General features: G+C 43.9%; 1 protein-coding gene across 1 annotated transcript; it reads right to left on the minus strand.

Annotated features, from left to right (window-relative positions):
* Positions 1–2,048: 2,048 nt before the first annotated feature.
* LOC137527412 (piggyBac transposable element-derived protein 4-like) lies at positions 2,049–3,830 on the minus strand. The gene has a single exon (XM_068247924.1). It carries the CDS (start codon positions 3,828–3,830, stop codon positions 2,049–2,051), a length of 1,782 nt encoding a protein of 593 aa, XP_068104025.1.
* Between the last annotated feature and the right edge of the window lie 14,304 nt (positions 3,831–18,134).

The raw sequence follows: 18,134 nt of genomic DNA on the forward strand, positions 1-18,134 counted from the left end.
ATTTTTTTTATTGAGATATGTCAGTTCTTCTGCTTTTTCACGGACATACTTTGGAGTGTAGTAGAAATTCACCCCAGAAATGATTCAGTAACTCCTTCCGAATAAAACGATATCAGATATGTGGGGCTACATTGTTTTTATAGTTAAAAGCAGTATCCAGAAAACGTTGTCTATAATTGAGCTTTCAGAGAGCATAAATCACATGCTTGTATTTTCCAGCAAAAGCCGCTTACAATGAAGTCTGAGGTAAAAAGTCTGTCAAATTCCCGCCAAAATGACTTCATTCAGTAAACTAAACCCCCTGAGGTATCATTCGATGGGTGCATTGATCATTTTGGCTGCATAGATTATTGGTGAAATTTGATGGAATGTATGACAACAAAATGAAAAATGCATTTTTTTTATTGAGATATGTCAGTTCTTCTGCTTTTTCACGGACATACTTTGGAGTGTAGTAGAAATTCACCCCAGAAATGATTCAGTAACTTCTTCCGAATAAAACGATATCAGATATGTGGGGCTACATTGTTTTTATAGTTAAAAGCAGTATCCAGAAAACGTTGTCTATAATTGAGCTTTCAGAGAGCATAAATCACATGCTTGTATTTTCCAGCAAAAGCCGCTTACAATGAAGTCTGAGGTAAAAAGTCTGTCAAATTCCCGCCAAAATGACTTCATTCAGTAAACTAAACCCCCTGAGGTATCATTCGATGGGTGCATTGATCATTTTGGCTGCATAGATTATTGGTGAAATTTGATGGAATGTATGACAACAAAATGAAAAATGCATTTTTTTTATTGAGATATGTCAGTTCTTCTGCTTTTTCACGGACATACTTTGGAGTGTAGTAGAAATTCACCCCAGAAATGATTCAGTAACTCCTTCCGAATAAAACGATATCAGATATGTGGGGCTACATTGTTTTTATAGTTAAAAGCAGTATCCAGAATACATTGTCTATAAGTGAGCTTTCAGAGAGCATAAATCACAGGCTTGTATTTTCCAGCATAAGCCGCTTACAATGAAGTCTGAGGTAAAAAGTCTGTCAAATTCCCGCCAAAATGACTTCATTCAGTAAACTAAACCCCCTGAGGTATCATTCGATGGGTGCATTGATCATTTTGGCTGCATAGATTATTGGTGAAATTTGATGGAATGTATGACAACAAAATGAAAAATGCATTTTTTTTATTGAGATATGTCAGTTCTTCTGCTTTTTCACGGACATACTTTGGAGTGTAGTAGAAATTCACCCCAGAAATGATTCAGTAACTCCTTCCGAATAAAACGATATCAGATATGTGGGGCTACATTGTTTTTATAGTTAAAAGCAGTATCCAGAATACGTTGTCTATAATTGAGCTTTCAGAGAGCATAAATCACAGGCTTGTATTTTCCAGCATAAGCCGCTTACAATGAAGTCTGAGGTAAAAAGTCTGTCAAATTCCCGCCAAAATGACTTCATTCAGTAAACTAAACCCCCTGAGGTATCATTCGATGGGTGCATTGATCATTTTGGCTGCATCGATTATTGGTGAAACTTGATGGAATGAAATGCATTTTTTATTTTGTTGTCACACATTTCACCAATAATCTATGCAGCCAAAATTATCAATGCACCCATCGAATGATACCTCAGGGGGTTTAGTTTACTGAATGAAGTCATTTTGGTGGGAATTTGACAGACTTTTTACCTCAGACGTCATTGTGAGCGGCTTATGCTGGAAAATACAAGCATGTGATTTATGCTCTCTGAAAGCTCAATTACAGACAACGTTTTCTGGATACTGCTTTTAACTATAAAAACAATGTAGCCCCACATATCTGATATCATTTTATTCGGAAGGAGTTACTGAATCATTTCTGGGGTGAATTTCTTCTACACTCCGAAGTATGTCTATGAAAAAGCAAAAGAACTGACATTTCTAAATAAAAAAAATGCATTTTGCAAACGCTGGGATTTTGCGGGTGGAAAAAATTAAAATGTTGAGGAATGGTACACCTCTGCTGATTTTGTGAAATTTAGTGGAATTTTAGGGGAAACTATTTAAAATCTTATGGAGGAATGGTACTTCCGGAAACAATCTTTCATACACAGTCCAGGTTTTTCAGGACAATCTGTACAGTGATATCGACTGAGTACTCTCCTTTTCTGCTTAGAGCAAACCCTGCATCTTTTCTGTGGATATTCTTTGCAGGCGGTTGGTGGAATTTTTACTGGGTAATGTTTCCCAGAAAGTCTGGCAACTGCATCACTTCTTGTACTTGGGCCTTCATCTGATGGTTCCAGCAGTTCGATAACTATGGTCTCCAGGAAAGACTTATAGGTACCACTGTTTGTGGACTTTTTGTGGAGTATCCAAGAATTAACTATGCCCACTTGAATTAAATAAATTGCAACCTTTTTATACCAGTACTTTGACTTGCGCAAGGCCAGGTGTGACTGTACAAGACGGTCGTTGAAGTCCACACCTCCCATGTACTGGTTGTACTCGTGGATACATAATGGCTTCTGTACACCATCTCTCCTGGTCGGTGCATTTGCTGCTGGATGTATTGTAGAAAGCATGTACACATCCCTTTTGTCCTTATACTTCGCCGCCAGCATTTCATTGCTGCGAAGATATTGTGACTCTCCTCTTTCAAGGCGCCTGTTGACTAGCGTCTGTGGGAAGCCTTTACGGTTCGATCTCATTGTACCACAAGCAGGGGTTTTCTGGCTGAACAGATGTTTAAAAAGGGGTATACTCGTGTAGAAGTTGTCCAGGTAGAGATTATAGCCATTATTTAGCAATGGGGTAATTAAGTCCCGCACCACTTTCCCATTTGTGCCGATGTAATCTGGGCACCCAGGGGGCTCTAATTGGCTGTCCTTCCCCTCATAAATCCTGAATGACCAGGTATAGCCACTGGTGCTTTCACAAAGCTTGTACATTTTGACACCATACCTCGTGCGTTTAGAGGGTATGTACTGCTTTATGGCCAGACGTCCGGTGAAATGTATGAGGGATTCATCGATGGAAATATCTTTTTCAGGCGTGTATAGCTCTGGAAATTTTTGGGAAAAATAATTGATAAGGGGACGGATTTTATAAAGCCGATCAAAATTTGGGCTGGTACTGGATGCACACTGAGCGTTATCATTAAAATGCAGGAAACGCAATATTGTCAGAAAACGTGTTCTGGACATAGTGCATGAGAAAATGCCCATGTGATGGATGGATACCTTGCTCCAGTAGTCTTTATAATGATGTTTTATGGTGATGCCCATATTCAGGAAAAGCCCTAAAAATTTTCTAAATTCGGGGATTGTAGTGGGCTTCCAGTGACCGGGCTTTGCGTAACTGGACCCTGGGTGAGCAGCGATGTGCTGCTGAGCATACAGATTTGTTTGCTCCACAATCATCCCCAACAGCTCATCCGATATTATCAGCTGAAAGAAATCCATTGGGGAGAAATTTGTGGTGTCTATGGATATTCCTGCCTGGGCGGTAAATGGTGGTTGCTCGACTGCTTCCAAATTGGCGGGTGACCACACAGGATTAGCCATGTCCTCTGGTATCAATGTGTGGCGGCGCCGGCGTTTTGCAGGGGGTACTCTGCTCTCTCCACTGTTTGTCTGGCTGGCTGTCACGACAGTCTCTCTCTGCCTCCCGCTGCTGTTTGGTTGGGGAGAGGACTGATCCTCAATTTCTGAATCAGCGGATATGGTGTCGCTGTCGACGACTGGCTCAAACTCCGAGTCAGAGTTGTCCACCTCCTCGCTGCTTTCACCAGACAGGCACATAAGTTCATACGCCTGCTGAAGAGAGTACGTCCTCTTCGTCATTTCTGCCTTTTTAAGAAATGGCAGTATATACACAAACTGTATATGGGTACGGCCCCTATATGCAGTCACTTTCCACAGAAATATATATACAGTGCTGTATATACTACACTATATATACACTCCTCTCTACACTACACTATATATAAAGTATATATACACTCCTCTCTACACTACACTATATATACAGTATATATACACTCCTCTACACTACACTATATATACACTATATATACACTCCTCTCTACACTACACTATATATACAGTATATATACACTCCTCTCTACACTACACTATATATACAGTATATATACACTCCTCTCTACACTACACTATATATACAGTATATATACACTCCTCTCTACACTACACTATATATACAGTATATATACACTCCTCCTCTACACTACACTATGTATACAGTATATATTCACTTCTCTCTACACTACATATACACTTCTCTCTACACTACACTATATACACTCCTCTCTACACCCACTCCTATATACTGTACTCTCTACCCCTACACTATATATATATATGTCTATCTACACTCCTTTGTACACTGATCTACACTGATCTACACTGATACAATACAGACCCTAGACCCTAGACTACACTAACACTATAGGTGTTTGGGAAGGGATCAGAGGGGATCAAAGGTGTACAATAGTTAAAATAGTTTTTTTTTTTAACATTAAAACCGTCTGTGAGACACAGACACAGCAGCTGCAGCTCTCTCTATCAGAGATCGCTGACAGTCTGACAGGGAGGGCGGGCGAGAAAGCAACTTTGTTGCTTTCTGCCCAGTGATCACTGTGATTGGCTCACAGTGATCACATGGTAAGGAGCCAATGAAACTGGCTCCTTACGCATAAATTAACTTCCCGGCTGTCTATTGACAGCCGAATTACGGGCGGCCAGGAGACCCGATCGGCGGGAGGTAGCGGGGAACCGGCGGCGTAGATCCAACGCCGGATCAGAGTAGATGCGCCGCAGGAGCAGCGTAGAAACGTATTCCCGCGGTCCCCAAAAGGTTAAAGTGGATCCGAGATAAACTTTTACTCATTGCATAATTGTGTTCCTTTCATATAGTTTATAGGGCATTCCTCAAGCCAAATACTTTTTTTGTTTTTGTTTTAATACTAATATTCCCTATCAGGGTTGCTCGTAAACTATGCCAGCCCGAATCTACGCAACTACGCATCGTAGTTCGTAGGCGAAGTTTAAGAACTACACGTACACATTTCCGCGTAGTCGTAGTCCCGCTATGCGTATCTTCGCCCACTACGCGTAGTTGATGTATGTATTGCGAAGTCAACTACGCGTGCGGTAACTGCATTTATATGGGTCATTGCGCATGCGCACAAATTTTATTGCCCTTTATACGCATACAATTCCGCATTGGATGTTGGAATGTATGCTTTTATTAGTTTGTGTATGCACATAGTTAGCAGATTATTGCAGAAATTTTTCCGCATAAGGGCATAAGCGGTCGCATCAACTACTCTACGCAATACGTGAAGCTTGCGTATTTTAATGCGTAGTCTACGGTATGCTAACGTAGCGAAGTGGCTGATTTCGGAGCCGTAGATTGCAAAGCGTATTTGCGTAAAAATACACGTAGTTGGCTGACTACGACCATCCCTGTTCCCTATAAACTAAACAAGCCTCGCCCACAGCTTCTCCAGAGAGCCTTGGCATTTTCAGACAGTAGCAAGGGCTTCTGGGAGCTCAGTCTGGGCAGGAGGAGGGGGAGGTGTTACTAGCCAAAGATTTCAGAGGCAGAATGGAGGAGGGAGGAGGGAGGAGAGAGGGGACTGAATTGACACAGAGGCAGGCTGATAGCATCACCAGCCCTCAGCCTGTGACAATGTGACAAAAAGAACATGGCTGCCCTCATTGTATCACAGGAATAAATAATCATAAACTTTTCAAGTTGTTTGCAGCTAGATATGCTGTGTAAACTATCTAAACTTTAGATAACATATATAGACAAGTTACTTGTTATAGTTAGTTTTTCATCTCGGATCCGCTTTAAAGAGGAACTCCAGTGAAAGTAATGTAATAAAAAAAAGTGCTTCATTTTTACAATAATTATGTATAAATGATTTAGTCAGTGTTTGCCCATTGTAAAATCTTTTAAATCCCTGATTTAAATTCTGACATTTTTTACATGATGACATTTTTACTGTTGGCAGGTGATGTAGCTGCTGCATGCTTTTTTGGCAGTTGGAAACAGCTGTAAACAGCTATTTCCCACAATGCAACAAGGTTCACAGACAGAAAACTGCCAGGAGTACCACGGTCCTCAGAGTTTCTTGTGGGAGGGGTTTCACCATAATATCAGTCATACAGCGCCCCCTGATGGTCTGTTTGTAAAAAGGAATAGATTTCTCATGTAAAAAGGGGTATCAGCTACTGATTGGGATAAAGTTCAATTCTTGGTCGGAGTTTCTCTTTAAAGGATACCTGCCCTGAGCGTGCATGAAATAGAGGCGCTATGAAAAAAGGGGGATACAGACGAATTCCTTATTTTGCAATAATAAGTATAAAAATATATTTTTACAAATAAATTATTTTTTAATGATTGTTATTATTCCAGAGACACATAGTTTAAGCTTAATCGTGTTTACTTTTGACATTTAGCAGACACTATCAATAACGTCTGTAAAAATACATGTAAAGTATTAATTAAATGGTACAAAATATTAGTTGTAATCTTAATCAAAATTTTTTCGTTTCAGAAGTGGCTGACTTTTTAAGTCCAATATAACACCTTTCCATCATTCAAACGGTATTTTAGTGTTATTGATTTAGGTAATTGAAAAAAAAATAGAGGTGTTTATCTTATTACTACTAAGCCTAACCCTACTCTCACACTGAACCTTCCCCTTTACCTATCCCTAAACCCTTAACCCCCCTGGTGGTGCCTAACCCTAAGACCCCCTGGTGGTTCCTAAGCCTAAGACCCCCCCCCCCGGTGGATCTTAACTCTAATATTCCTCTGGTGGTGCCTAACCCTAATACTACACTGGTGGTACCTAACCCTAAGGCCCGGTTCACATTAGCGTTCCCTGTCCGGATCCGCCTGATCAGATCCGGACCGTATACTGTACAAACGGAACGTACGTTCCGCATAGCGATGCAAAGGCTATGCGGACATTCACATACGTAGGTTCCGTACAGTACAGAGCCGGACCGGATCCAGACTCCGGACACTTTTCCAACATGCGCTATTTTTTGGTCCGGCTCATCCGGCCCACGCACCCGGACCGGAGCCTGACTGCACCATCCGGATTAGAAAACCAATGGGAAAAGGAAGCACAGAACACACTGGAGACAACACCGGACATTCTACCCCACTTCCTATGCGTATCATAGCGGCCATTTCAGATGGGGACACATGGGCCCAGCATATCTGGAGTGGAGCAGCAGTGACACACGTGCTGGAGCTGTTTTGGCAGTATGTCGGAGGTGGAGGTGAGGCCTACAGCGGAGGACCTGATTCTACAGGTGCACCAGATGCACCTTCTGCAGACCCCAACAAATTTTAAGGTATTTTGTTGTTGTTGTTTTTTTTCCCCCTACGGATCCAGATGGCAGTCTGAAGCAGTCCTGATGCAAACGGACCGGATCCGGATCCAGTGTTGCCAACCTTTCACCTTATTTTTTACTGACAAATACCTAAAAATTTACTGACAAAGGATTTTTTTTACTGACAAAATCTCCTGCGCGGCGCGCCGAAAAATGGGCATGGTCACGCAACAGAATGTGGGCGTGGTCATGGGTGGGGCCAAATATACATGATTTTAGTATTGCTGTAAAAGGTCTGCCAGGGAAGTTTGAGCTCTGCCATAGTGTTTTCCCCACTTCCCCCAAAATACATGTAATCTTACAGCATTTCACCAAAAAATCCACGTAATCTGGCAGAGGTTCTTCCAAAATACAGACAATATGGCAGTGGTTCCCAAAAAATAGATTTATTCTGGCAGCAGCGATTCCCCCAACATACACATAATCTGGCAGCAGTTCCCCAAAATACATTTAATCTGACAGCAGTGGTTCCCCAAAATTAGGTAGCCCCAGGTCTATAGGTGTCCACAGAATAGGTGGCCAGGGGTATAGATGTCCCCAGAACAGGTAGCCAGGGGTATATGTGCCCAGTATATGTAGGCAGGGGTACAGGGCCGGTTCTAGACTGGCACATACGAGGGGGCAGTCAAATGGGTAGGGGGCAACATGTTCGAGGAAACTGCGCGCCGCGGCGACGAAAGTGGGCATGGCAAGTAAATGCACATAATGAGAGACAGCGTTTCACCAGTAAATGCACATTAGAGACAGCCTTTCACGTAATGACAGACAGCTTTTCACCAGTAAATGCACGTAATGAGATACAGCTTTTCACCAGTAAATGCACGTAATGAGAGACAGCTTTTCACCAGTAAATGCACATAATAAGAAACAGCTTTTCACCAGTAAATGCACATAATAAGAGACAGCTTTTCACCAGTATATGCACATAATAAGAGACAGCTTTTCACCAGTATATGCACATAATAAGAGACAGCTTTTCACCAGTAAATGCACATAATAAGAGACAGCTTTTCACCAGTAAATGCACATAATAAGAGACAGCTTTTCACCAGTAAATGCACATAATGTCAAACAGCCAGCGTCAGTATATGTAGCCAGGGATATAAGTGCGCAGTATATGTAGCCAGAGGTATATGTGCCCACAATAGGTAGCCAGGGGGTATATGTGCCCACAATAGGTAGCCAGGGGGTATATGTGCCCAGTATATGTAGCCAGGGTTATATGTCCCCAGTATATGTAGGCAGGGTATATGTGCCCAGTATTTGTAGCCACAGGTATATGTCCCAGTATATGTAGTCAGGGTTATATGTGCCCAGTATATGTAGCCAGGGGTATATGTGCCCAGTATATGTAGGCAGGGTATATGTGCCCAGTATATGTAGTCAGAGGTATATGTGCCCACAATAGGTAGCCAGGGGGTATATGTGCCCAGTATATGTAGCCAGGGTTATATGTCCCCAGTATATGTAGTCAGGGTTATATGTGCCCGGTATATGTAGCCAGGGGTATATGTGCCCAGTATATGTAGGCAGGGTATATGTGTCCAGTATATGTAGACAGGGTATATGTGCCCGGTATATGTAGCCACAGGTATATGTGCCCAGTATATGTAGGCAGGGTATATGTGCCCAGTATATGTAGACAGGGTATATGTGCCTGGTATATGTAGCCACAGGTATATGTAGCCAGGGGTATATGTGCCCAGTATATGTAGCCAGGGGTATATGTCCCAGTATATGTAGTCAGGGTTATATGTGCCCAGTATATGTAGCCAGAGGTATATGTGCCCACAATAGGTAGCCAGGTGACCCCCCCCCCCCCCCAGCAGGAGGACAGCAGCGCAGTGGAGGAAGAGCTGTGGGCAGCGGTGGAGAAGGGGGTAAATCTACCCCCCTTCTCTCACCTTAGTGCTCTCCCTCCCTCGCTGACTGTCCCCTCCTGATCTAAGTGCTGAGTGGCTGGCAGGCGGCAGCAAGCGGAACTTACCTGCGTCTAGCTCTCGTTGCCGGCGCGGGATGATTTGCCGCTACTCTGGTCTGGTCCAGACTAGAGATGTCGCGAACGGTTCGCCTGCGAACGGTTCCAGGCGAACTTTGGGGGTTCGCGTTCGCCTGCATCAGGCGAACTTTTGCGGAAGCTTGATTCGCCCCATAATGCTCTATTGAGTAAAACTTTGACCCTCCATATCACTGTCAGCAGACACATTATTGCCAAGCTCACTGCTGGAGGCCCGCCCACCCTCCCTCCTCCAAGCAAGGTCCTTATACCATTTGACTCAGTTGTCTGCCTACACTAATTAGTTATGGGACAGCTGCTACACACTCTGCTAGGGGGATTTTAACTAGCCTCTTGTGTGTTCCTCCCTTCCTACCCTTCTACCCTTCCTACCCTTCCACCTATTCCCTCCTCCCTCCTACCTATTCCCTCCTACCGGAATTATACTATTTCAAAAACCAGTTTACATCATACCATGGCTGGGAATCGAACCCAGATCTCACTATGTGGTGGGCAAGTCACCCTAACCACTGTACCACTACAGTAGTAACTGAAGCTGGCCTAAAATTTACCATTTATGCTCAATGCAATAGAAACATTAGGTTGCTTAAAGGGAACCTTAACTGAGAGTGATATGGATGTTTCCTGTAAGCAATACCAGTTGCCTGGCAGTCCAGCTGATCTTTGTGACTGCAATAGTGGCTGAATCACACCCTGAAACAAGCATGCAGCTAATCCAGTCTGACTTCAGTCAGAGCACCTGATCTGCATGCTTGTTCAGGGGCTGTGGCTAAAAGTATTAGAGACACAGGATCAGCAGGTGATTCAGGCAACTGGTATTATTTTAAAAGGAAAAATCCATATCCTTCTCCGTTTAGGTTCCTTTAAGGATTTGTAGCATAAAAGCCAACTCACATTGGCTGGGATTTGAACCCAGATCTCACTGTGTGGTGGGCAAGCACCCTAACCACTGTACCACAACAGTACTAACTGTAGACAAGACAAATAACATTTATATCACACTTTTCTCCTGGCAGACTCAAAGCACCAGAGCTGCAGCCACTAGGACATGCTCTATAGGCAGTAGCAGTGTTAGGAAGACTTGCCTAAGGTCTCCTACTGAATAGGTGCTGGCTTACTGAACAGACAGAGCTGAGATTTTAACTCTGGTCTCCTGTGTCAGAAGCAGAGCCCTAAACCATTACACCATGCAGCCACTGCTTACGGATATGTAGCCAGACATGGCCTTGTCTTTTGTGTTCAACAGTTGTCCAACGAGAACTCCAGATAGCCAGGTAGATTCATATCTCTCTCTCTCTCTCTCTCTCTCTAGTAGGGATGGTCACCGCTTTCCGCGGAATTGTATTTTTGAGCATAAATAGATTGAGCATAAATGGTACATGCTAGGCTGGCTTCAGCATGTAGTGTTGGTGAGAGAGAGAGAGAGATGAATCTACCTGGCTATCTGGGGTTCTCTTTGGACAACTGTTGAACACAAAAGACAAGGCCATGTCTGGCTACATGTCCGTAAGCAGTGGCTGCATGGTGTAATGGTTAAGGGCTCTGCCTCTGACACAGGAGACCAGAGTTCAAATCTCATCTCTGTCTGTTCAGTAAGCCAGCACCTATTCAGTAGGAGACCTTAGGCAAGTCTTCCTAACACTGCTATTGCCTATAGAGCATGCCCTAGTGGCTGTCGCTCTGGTGCTTTGAGTCTGCCAGGAGAAAAGTGTGATATAAATGTTATTTGTCTTGTCTACTTTTTCTCTTGTATTGAGCATAAATGGTAAATTTTAGGCCAGCTTCAGTTACTACTGTTGTGGTACAGTGGTTAGGGTGCTTGCCCACCACACAGTGAGACCCAGGTTCAAATCCCAGCCAATGTGAGTTGGCTTTTATGCTACAAATCCTTAAAGGGAACCTAAACGGTGAAGGAGATGGTATTTTTTTCTTTTTAAAATAATACCAGTTGCCTGAATCGCCTGCTGATCCTGTGTCTCTAATACTTTTAGCCACAGCGCCTGAACAAGCATGCAGATCAGGTGCTCTGACTGAAGTCAGACTGGGTTAGCTGCATGCTTGTTTCAGGGTGTGATTCAGCCACTATTGCAGTCACAAAGATCAGCTGGACTGCCAGGCAACTGGTATTGTTTACAGGAAACATCCATATCACTCTCAGTTAAAAAGGTTCCCTTTAAGCAACCTAATGTTTCTATTGCATTGAGCATAAATGGTAAATTTTAGGCTAGCTTCAGTTACTACTGTAGTGGTACAGTGGTTAGGGTGCTTGCCCACCACACAGTGAGATCTGGGTTCGATACCCAGCCATGGTATGACGTAAACTGGTTTTTGAAATAGTATAATTCCCTGGCAGAATAGGTAGAAGGGGAGGAAGGGAGGAACCCACAAGAGGCTAATTAAAATCTCCCTAGCAGAGTGTGTAGCAGCTGTCCCATAACTAATTAGTGTAGGCAGACAACTGAGTCAAATAGTATAAGGACCTTGCTTGGAGGAGGAGGAGGAGGGGGAGGGAGGGCGGGTCCTCCAGCAGTAATGTGTATTTCACTCAATCAGGTGTGCCTCCAGGTATTAGAGCTCTTGAAACATGTTTTCTATCATTTTTCCAGCTGGTAGAATTTTTTAAAATTTTCAAAGTTCGCCTCCCCATTGAAGTCTATTGCGGTTCGCAAACTTTTTCGCGAACTTTTTCGCGAACCGAACCTTTCGCGGAGGTTCGCGAACAGGGTTCACGAACCTAAAATCGGAGGTTCGCGACATCTCTAGTCCAGAGCAGCAGAACTTCCGGCGCAGGAGTGAGACGGAAGGCAAGTCCCGCCCCCTGCCAAACACCACTCCGCACTTAGATCAGGAGGGGACAGTCAGCGAGGGAGGGAGAGCACTAAGGTGAGAGAAGGGGGGGGGAGATTGCCCCCCTTCTCCACCGCTGCCCACAGCTCTTCCTCCACTGCGCTGCTGTCCTCCTGCAACAGGGCGGGCGGCCGACTGGCCGCCCTTACGGACGCTGCTGAATTCCTTACGGAATTCACGGGCAGGTCATTTTGTATCAAAATTTACGGGCTGCCCGTAAATTTACGGGCGGTTGACAACACTGTCCGGATCGGATCCAGATCGGAACCGTACGGTTCCAATCCGGATCAGGTCCTGATACGATCCGGATCCGGTCCGTTTGCATGCCAAAACGCAAGTGTGAACGGGGCCTAAGACCCCCATGGTGGTGCCTACCCCTAAGACCACCCTGATAGTGCCTCACCCTAATACACCCTCCCATTAAAAAATCTCAAAAAGAATGTCAAAATGATTTTTTTAAAAAAGTAATTTTTTTTCCATAAATTACATGTCAAAACGATAATTAACGTAATTATAATTCTAAAAATGAGTGTAAAATTGATTAAAAAAATTGCAATATCAAAATATTAAAAGGTTAAAACTATAATTTAAAAAAATGATAATTGTGGAAATGAATTTAATGATGTTTAAGTTTTATTAATGTAAAAACGATAAATAACAATAGGCGCAAAACAGTTTCACGGGAGCCCGAAATTGTCCAGTTTTGCGCCCAACAGCCAATATTTAACAGAGTCAATGGCGACATCCGATTTGTCCACTTCTCATATGCGCCTGATTTTCCTGCTTCCTGTCCTGAGACAAAGCTACCTGAGGTAAGCACATATGTTCATGCTGGATTCACATATCTCTGTGCTTTGTCCGTTCCTCTTCTCATTTACCCAGTAACCGTAATCACTCCTTGAAAAATGTAACTTTTGGTTAAAATGAAATTGTTAGACAGGAAGAGGCAGGCTTGGGGCGATGTTCCCTCCTATCACCAAGGCCGGATTTACCATAAGGCACTGTAGGCACGTGCCTACAGGTGCCTGATGATGGATAGGCAGCTCACTCCCCTCCCCGAGTGCCTCTCTCCCTCCTTCCCTATGCAGAGTTCTGAGCAGAGTGTAAATGAGAGGTTACTCACTCGGCTCTCTGTATTTTACTAACGTGATCTCCCTTCAGTCGGGGGCAACTTAATACTGAGGGCACCTCTGGCTACCTAATACTAAGGGGCACTTGTAGCTACCTATGATGGTCAAGGTAAGTAAGAGAGCAGTGACAGCTGGGCCAGCCAGCACATTTGCAGTGCGGTTCTGTGGGGGTTCGTAGGCTCATGGAGGGTGAAGTCTAGGGTGCCAGGACATCTGTGCCTATAGGCTCCTGTGATGTAAAAACGGGCCGGCCTATCACCCTCCCATTATCTTCTCTTCCCCACCCTATTCACACCTTCATAGACAGCTAGTGACATGACTGTACAGGCAATGTAAAAGAGCTGTGGAAGGTGTCAGCGCTATATTGATACATAATAATAATAACAACAACAATAATAATAACAATAATAATAATGAAAACATGTTCCTGGGCCAGTACCTCAATCCTAATTTTATTTCCTAGTGGATTTTGTCGTCAGGGCTGTTTTTCTGTGGAAGATTACAGTTCCATATTAATTACTATTTCATATGAATATTTCTGCTTTGATTAAGCACAGTGCTATTCTATATTTATTTCTTTTGTTATTTGCAGCTCATATTTTGAAACTGTCAAGCTTAATTTAATGCCACAGATGCTGTAGGCTAGCGACGCGTCTGTACAGGACTTGGCCAAAACTGTCACCAGAGGGTTCAAGTCCTGCTCCCTGCTGGGGGTCATTCATAGCATGTGTGTACCCAGCTTTACTCTTCAGTGAACCGAAAAGAAGAAAAAAGAAATGTGTTGGTGATTTACTGTGATGAGCTACTGGGGCCAAACATCATTTAGTAGGAAGAACATTTGTGAATTATATCTATTTGTGTATTCTTCCAATGTTATCAGCAGCAATTGCTTCAGAAACATTTAACAGTTCACTTCACTTAGGCAACGTTCACAGTGGGGGGTTGCAGTGCAATGTAATGGAGAGATTTTAACACAGAAAATTGCACTGCAATAGCGCTGTAAATAATGGCAGTAAAGCAAACTTTTTTTTGACTGCATGCTTTACTGTATGTGACACAATGCATGCAAATGTGCGGTGTGACTTTTTTGCTTCATTGCATTCCTACCACAGTCTAGGCTTAAAGGAAACCTAAATTGAGAGAGACATGGATGTTTCCTTATAAACAATACCATTTGCCTGGCAGTCCTGCTGATCTCTTTGGCTGCAGTAGCGGCTGAATCACACCTGAAACAAGCATGCATCTATTTCAGTCTGACTTCAGTCAGAACACCTGATCTGCATGCTCGTTCAGGGGTTGTGGCTGAAAGAATTAGAGACACAGGCTCAGCAGGAGAGTCAGGCAACTGGTTTTATTTTAAAAGGAAAAATCCATATCCTTCTCAGTTTAGGTTCCCTTTAACATATCCAACCCAACAAACACAATTCATCTGCTGGACACACAGTCTTTCCTGAGAACCTGAGGATCCACCAGGCTGGATTCTTCCCAGCTGAGCATTGGAAGAGTGGTAGATAACCATGGCAACCTACTGTTGGTGAATACAGTAAAGTCCAGAGCAGGATCATCCACCAGACAACCTAGGCAGGTGCTTGGGACCAGTGGGTGTCAAGGGGCCCACCTGCCACCTTCTTTGACCTCTCTCCACTTCAGCCTACCAAAGGGAGCACAAGGGGACCCCAAATCTACTACCTCGCCTAGGGTCCCATTAAATCTTAATTCATCTCTGGTAAAGCCATTCACTTCACTTCTGCATTGCCTGCTGAAGTCTGCTGGTTAAAACTAGAAAAAAAAAATCATATATCCAGGCACATCGCCTCTAGTTAGGACATTAAATAAGTTATTAAGGAAAGGGAGGTGCTGAAGAGGATGTGGCCAGAAAATTAGCAAAAATCAGTAACCCTTCGCACTCTCACATGCAAATGTTCAAACAAATGCATTCACAGATTCACTCATCCAGGCACCACTGTTATCCCTACAGCTAAGTTAAAAGCCGGGGTCTTAGTTCACAGAAGAATGCATTCTTATGCTTAGTCACCTATACTGCGCCATTAGAAAAATTTGTGTCAACGCGGATGTTTGCGTGCGATCACCGTTATTACGCAAAATTTTTGCGCTAAGCACTTTTCACAGAGTGCTAACAGCTAGCACCGTTTTGTGAATCAAGCCCCTAGGCTAAGTTCACAGTTGGGCATTGTGGTGAGAGATGTAACAGAGGCATTTTAACACACCAAATCGCACTGCAAATTGTCTGTGCGACGTTCAGCACGCATCCGGTGGGATCCAGTGGACTACAGTCTCCTAACAGATTGGAGAAGTCCCCTAACAGCACACTATTATGAACCTCCCTTACAGGGAGTTTCATTTTAAAAGAAATTTTAAAGGATACCAGCGCCGAAAAATATAAAAGAAACGAGCCCACCGTTCCCCCCGTTCTCCTTTCTGCCCCTCCGATGCTGCTAATTGCCCTCCGGCACCCTCTTCCGGGTCACCGAAGTTGGGCATCACTGCGCCTACGCTGGCCCAACTGCACGAGTCCCACAGCGCGTGACCATGTCTGGGAGCACTCTAAGCATGACATAATCGTGAGTACATAGGTCCCTGCCACAGACAAGCATGAAAGTAGGCAGAAGTCTCACCATTCATCATTTACAGGTGAGAGCTTCTTGTCTTTAGCAAACTATTCCATAACCAAAGCTTGTCTTCTTAAAACAGAGTGTATTTGTGATAATTCGAGTTGGAGTGAGCATGTGATGTCTCCCACAGCATCACTGCTGAATATGCAAATCATCCTTTTTTGTCCCTGTAAGCTAACCACTCCTCCAGGACCGCTGGAATGCAATGATGTCTCAGCTTGTTAATTGTAAAGAGCCACAATAATCCAACATGCATACAGACTGTTTCAGATTGGTTGATCCTCATCAGTGCATGGCATGGACTAATGTGGCTCTATGGAGTGGGACTTGAAACACCCCGAGTTACAGACTACCCAGCAAGCTCATGGTGAACCAGAATTCCTAGGAGTGTATAAGGGGCTACAAAAAGACCAAAAAAGCCCTCTTACTAAAATGTTCAGCAAAACCAAAGTTTGCCTTGTTAAAACAGAAGGTATTTGTGCAGTGGCGTACCGTTCATTGGACGCAAGGGGCCCCAGGTGATGGCCGAAAGGAGGGTGTCAAAAAGGCCAGCCCAGACCAGTACATATATACCTAACACATGGCTGGACCTGCTGGAATACACGGAAGTCCGATTAACTATGCTGCTTAGCTGCCACAGCCTCTGCTCCTCCTCGGGGCCTCCTCCTGCATTAATTGATTGCCTCAGACCCCGTTCGGCTTCGCCTCCGTCACGTCATGTGTTGTTGCATCAGTTCCTGTTGAATTCCGTCTTCCTGTGTTGCATGCTGGGAGGAGCCGCAAGCATTGAGTGTAGTGAAGGTCCTGACCTGGGATGGTGAAATAGCAGCAGCGGTGGTACTCGGCTTCTTCGCTGCGCTAACTTCACACACTCACTCTCTTAGCCGTAGCTGGCCACGTGTGGGCAAGCAATGGAGTCTGATCGCACACGCCGCCAAGTACCATGCTGCCACTGTTTCCTAGTGCGGGAAACTTGTCCAGGCTACCTATACTGTAAGCAACTATTTCAGGCTACCTATACCGGGGCAACTATTCCAGGCTACCTATACTGGGGGGCAACTATTCCAGGCTACCTATACTGGGGGGCAACTATTCCTGGTTACCTATGCTGCAGGGCAACTATTCCAGTCTACCTATACTGCGGGGCAACTATTCTTGGCTACCTATACTGCAGGGCAACTATTCCAGGCTACCTATACTGGGGGCAACTATTCCAGGCTACCTATACTGGGGGCAACTATTCCAGGCTATCTATACTGGGGACAACTATTCCAGGTTACCTGTACTGCGGGGCAACTATTACAGGCTACCTATACTGGGGGAAATTATTCCAAGCTGCCTATACTGCGGGACAACTATTCCAGGCTACATATACTGCGTGCAACTATTCCAGGCTACCTATACTGGGGACATTCCAGGCTCCTATAGTGTGGGCAACTATACCAGGCACCTATAACTGGCATTACCTGTCGCACCAGCTGTTAAATGCCCTAGGTATGCCACTTTATTTGCGATAATTAAGATTGGAGTGAGCAAGTGATGTCTCTCTCGATGGATGGAGAAAGGATGATTTGCATATTCAGCAGTGATGCATTGTGGGAGACATTACATGTTCACTCCAACCTGAATTATCGCAAATACCTTCTTTTTAAAGAAGACAAACTTTTTGGTCCTTTGTAGTCCCTTACACACTCCTAGTTCTGGTTCACCATGAGCTTGCTGGGTTGTCTGCAAACTATTCCACTCATCCTCTAAACCACAATTTCATACCTCCCAACTTTTTTGAAATGAGAAAGAGGGACACTTAAGCCACGCCCCTGACACCCCCCCTTATCACGCCCCAGCAAATCCCTAGTCACGCATACCAAAAAGATTTCATAAGAAAAATATGTTGTTTTATAATTCAAACCACACTGGTCCTTTCTATCCTGGTTCATTTTCCTTCGTATTAACATTTTAAAATTGGTAATTTATCAATTTAAAGGATGGGAATAAAGTTTACAGTCTATGAAAACATTTTTTAGTTGACAAATACATATATTTACGTAGAAAGAGGGACAAAAGTCCTGAAAGAGGGACAAAT

The sequence above is a fragment of the Hyperolius riggenbachi genome, chromosome 8 (genome assembly GCF_040937935.1).
Source record: "Hyperolius riggenbachi isolate aHypRig1 chromosome 8, aHypRig1.pri, whole genome shotgun sequence".
NCBI classification, from domain to species: Eukaryota; Metazoa; Chordata; class Amphibia; order Anura; family Hyperoliidae; genus Hyperolius; species Hyperolius riggenbachi.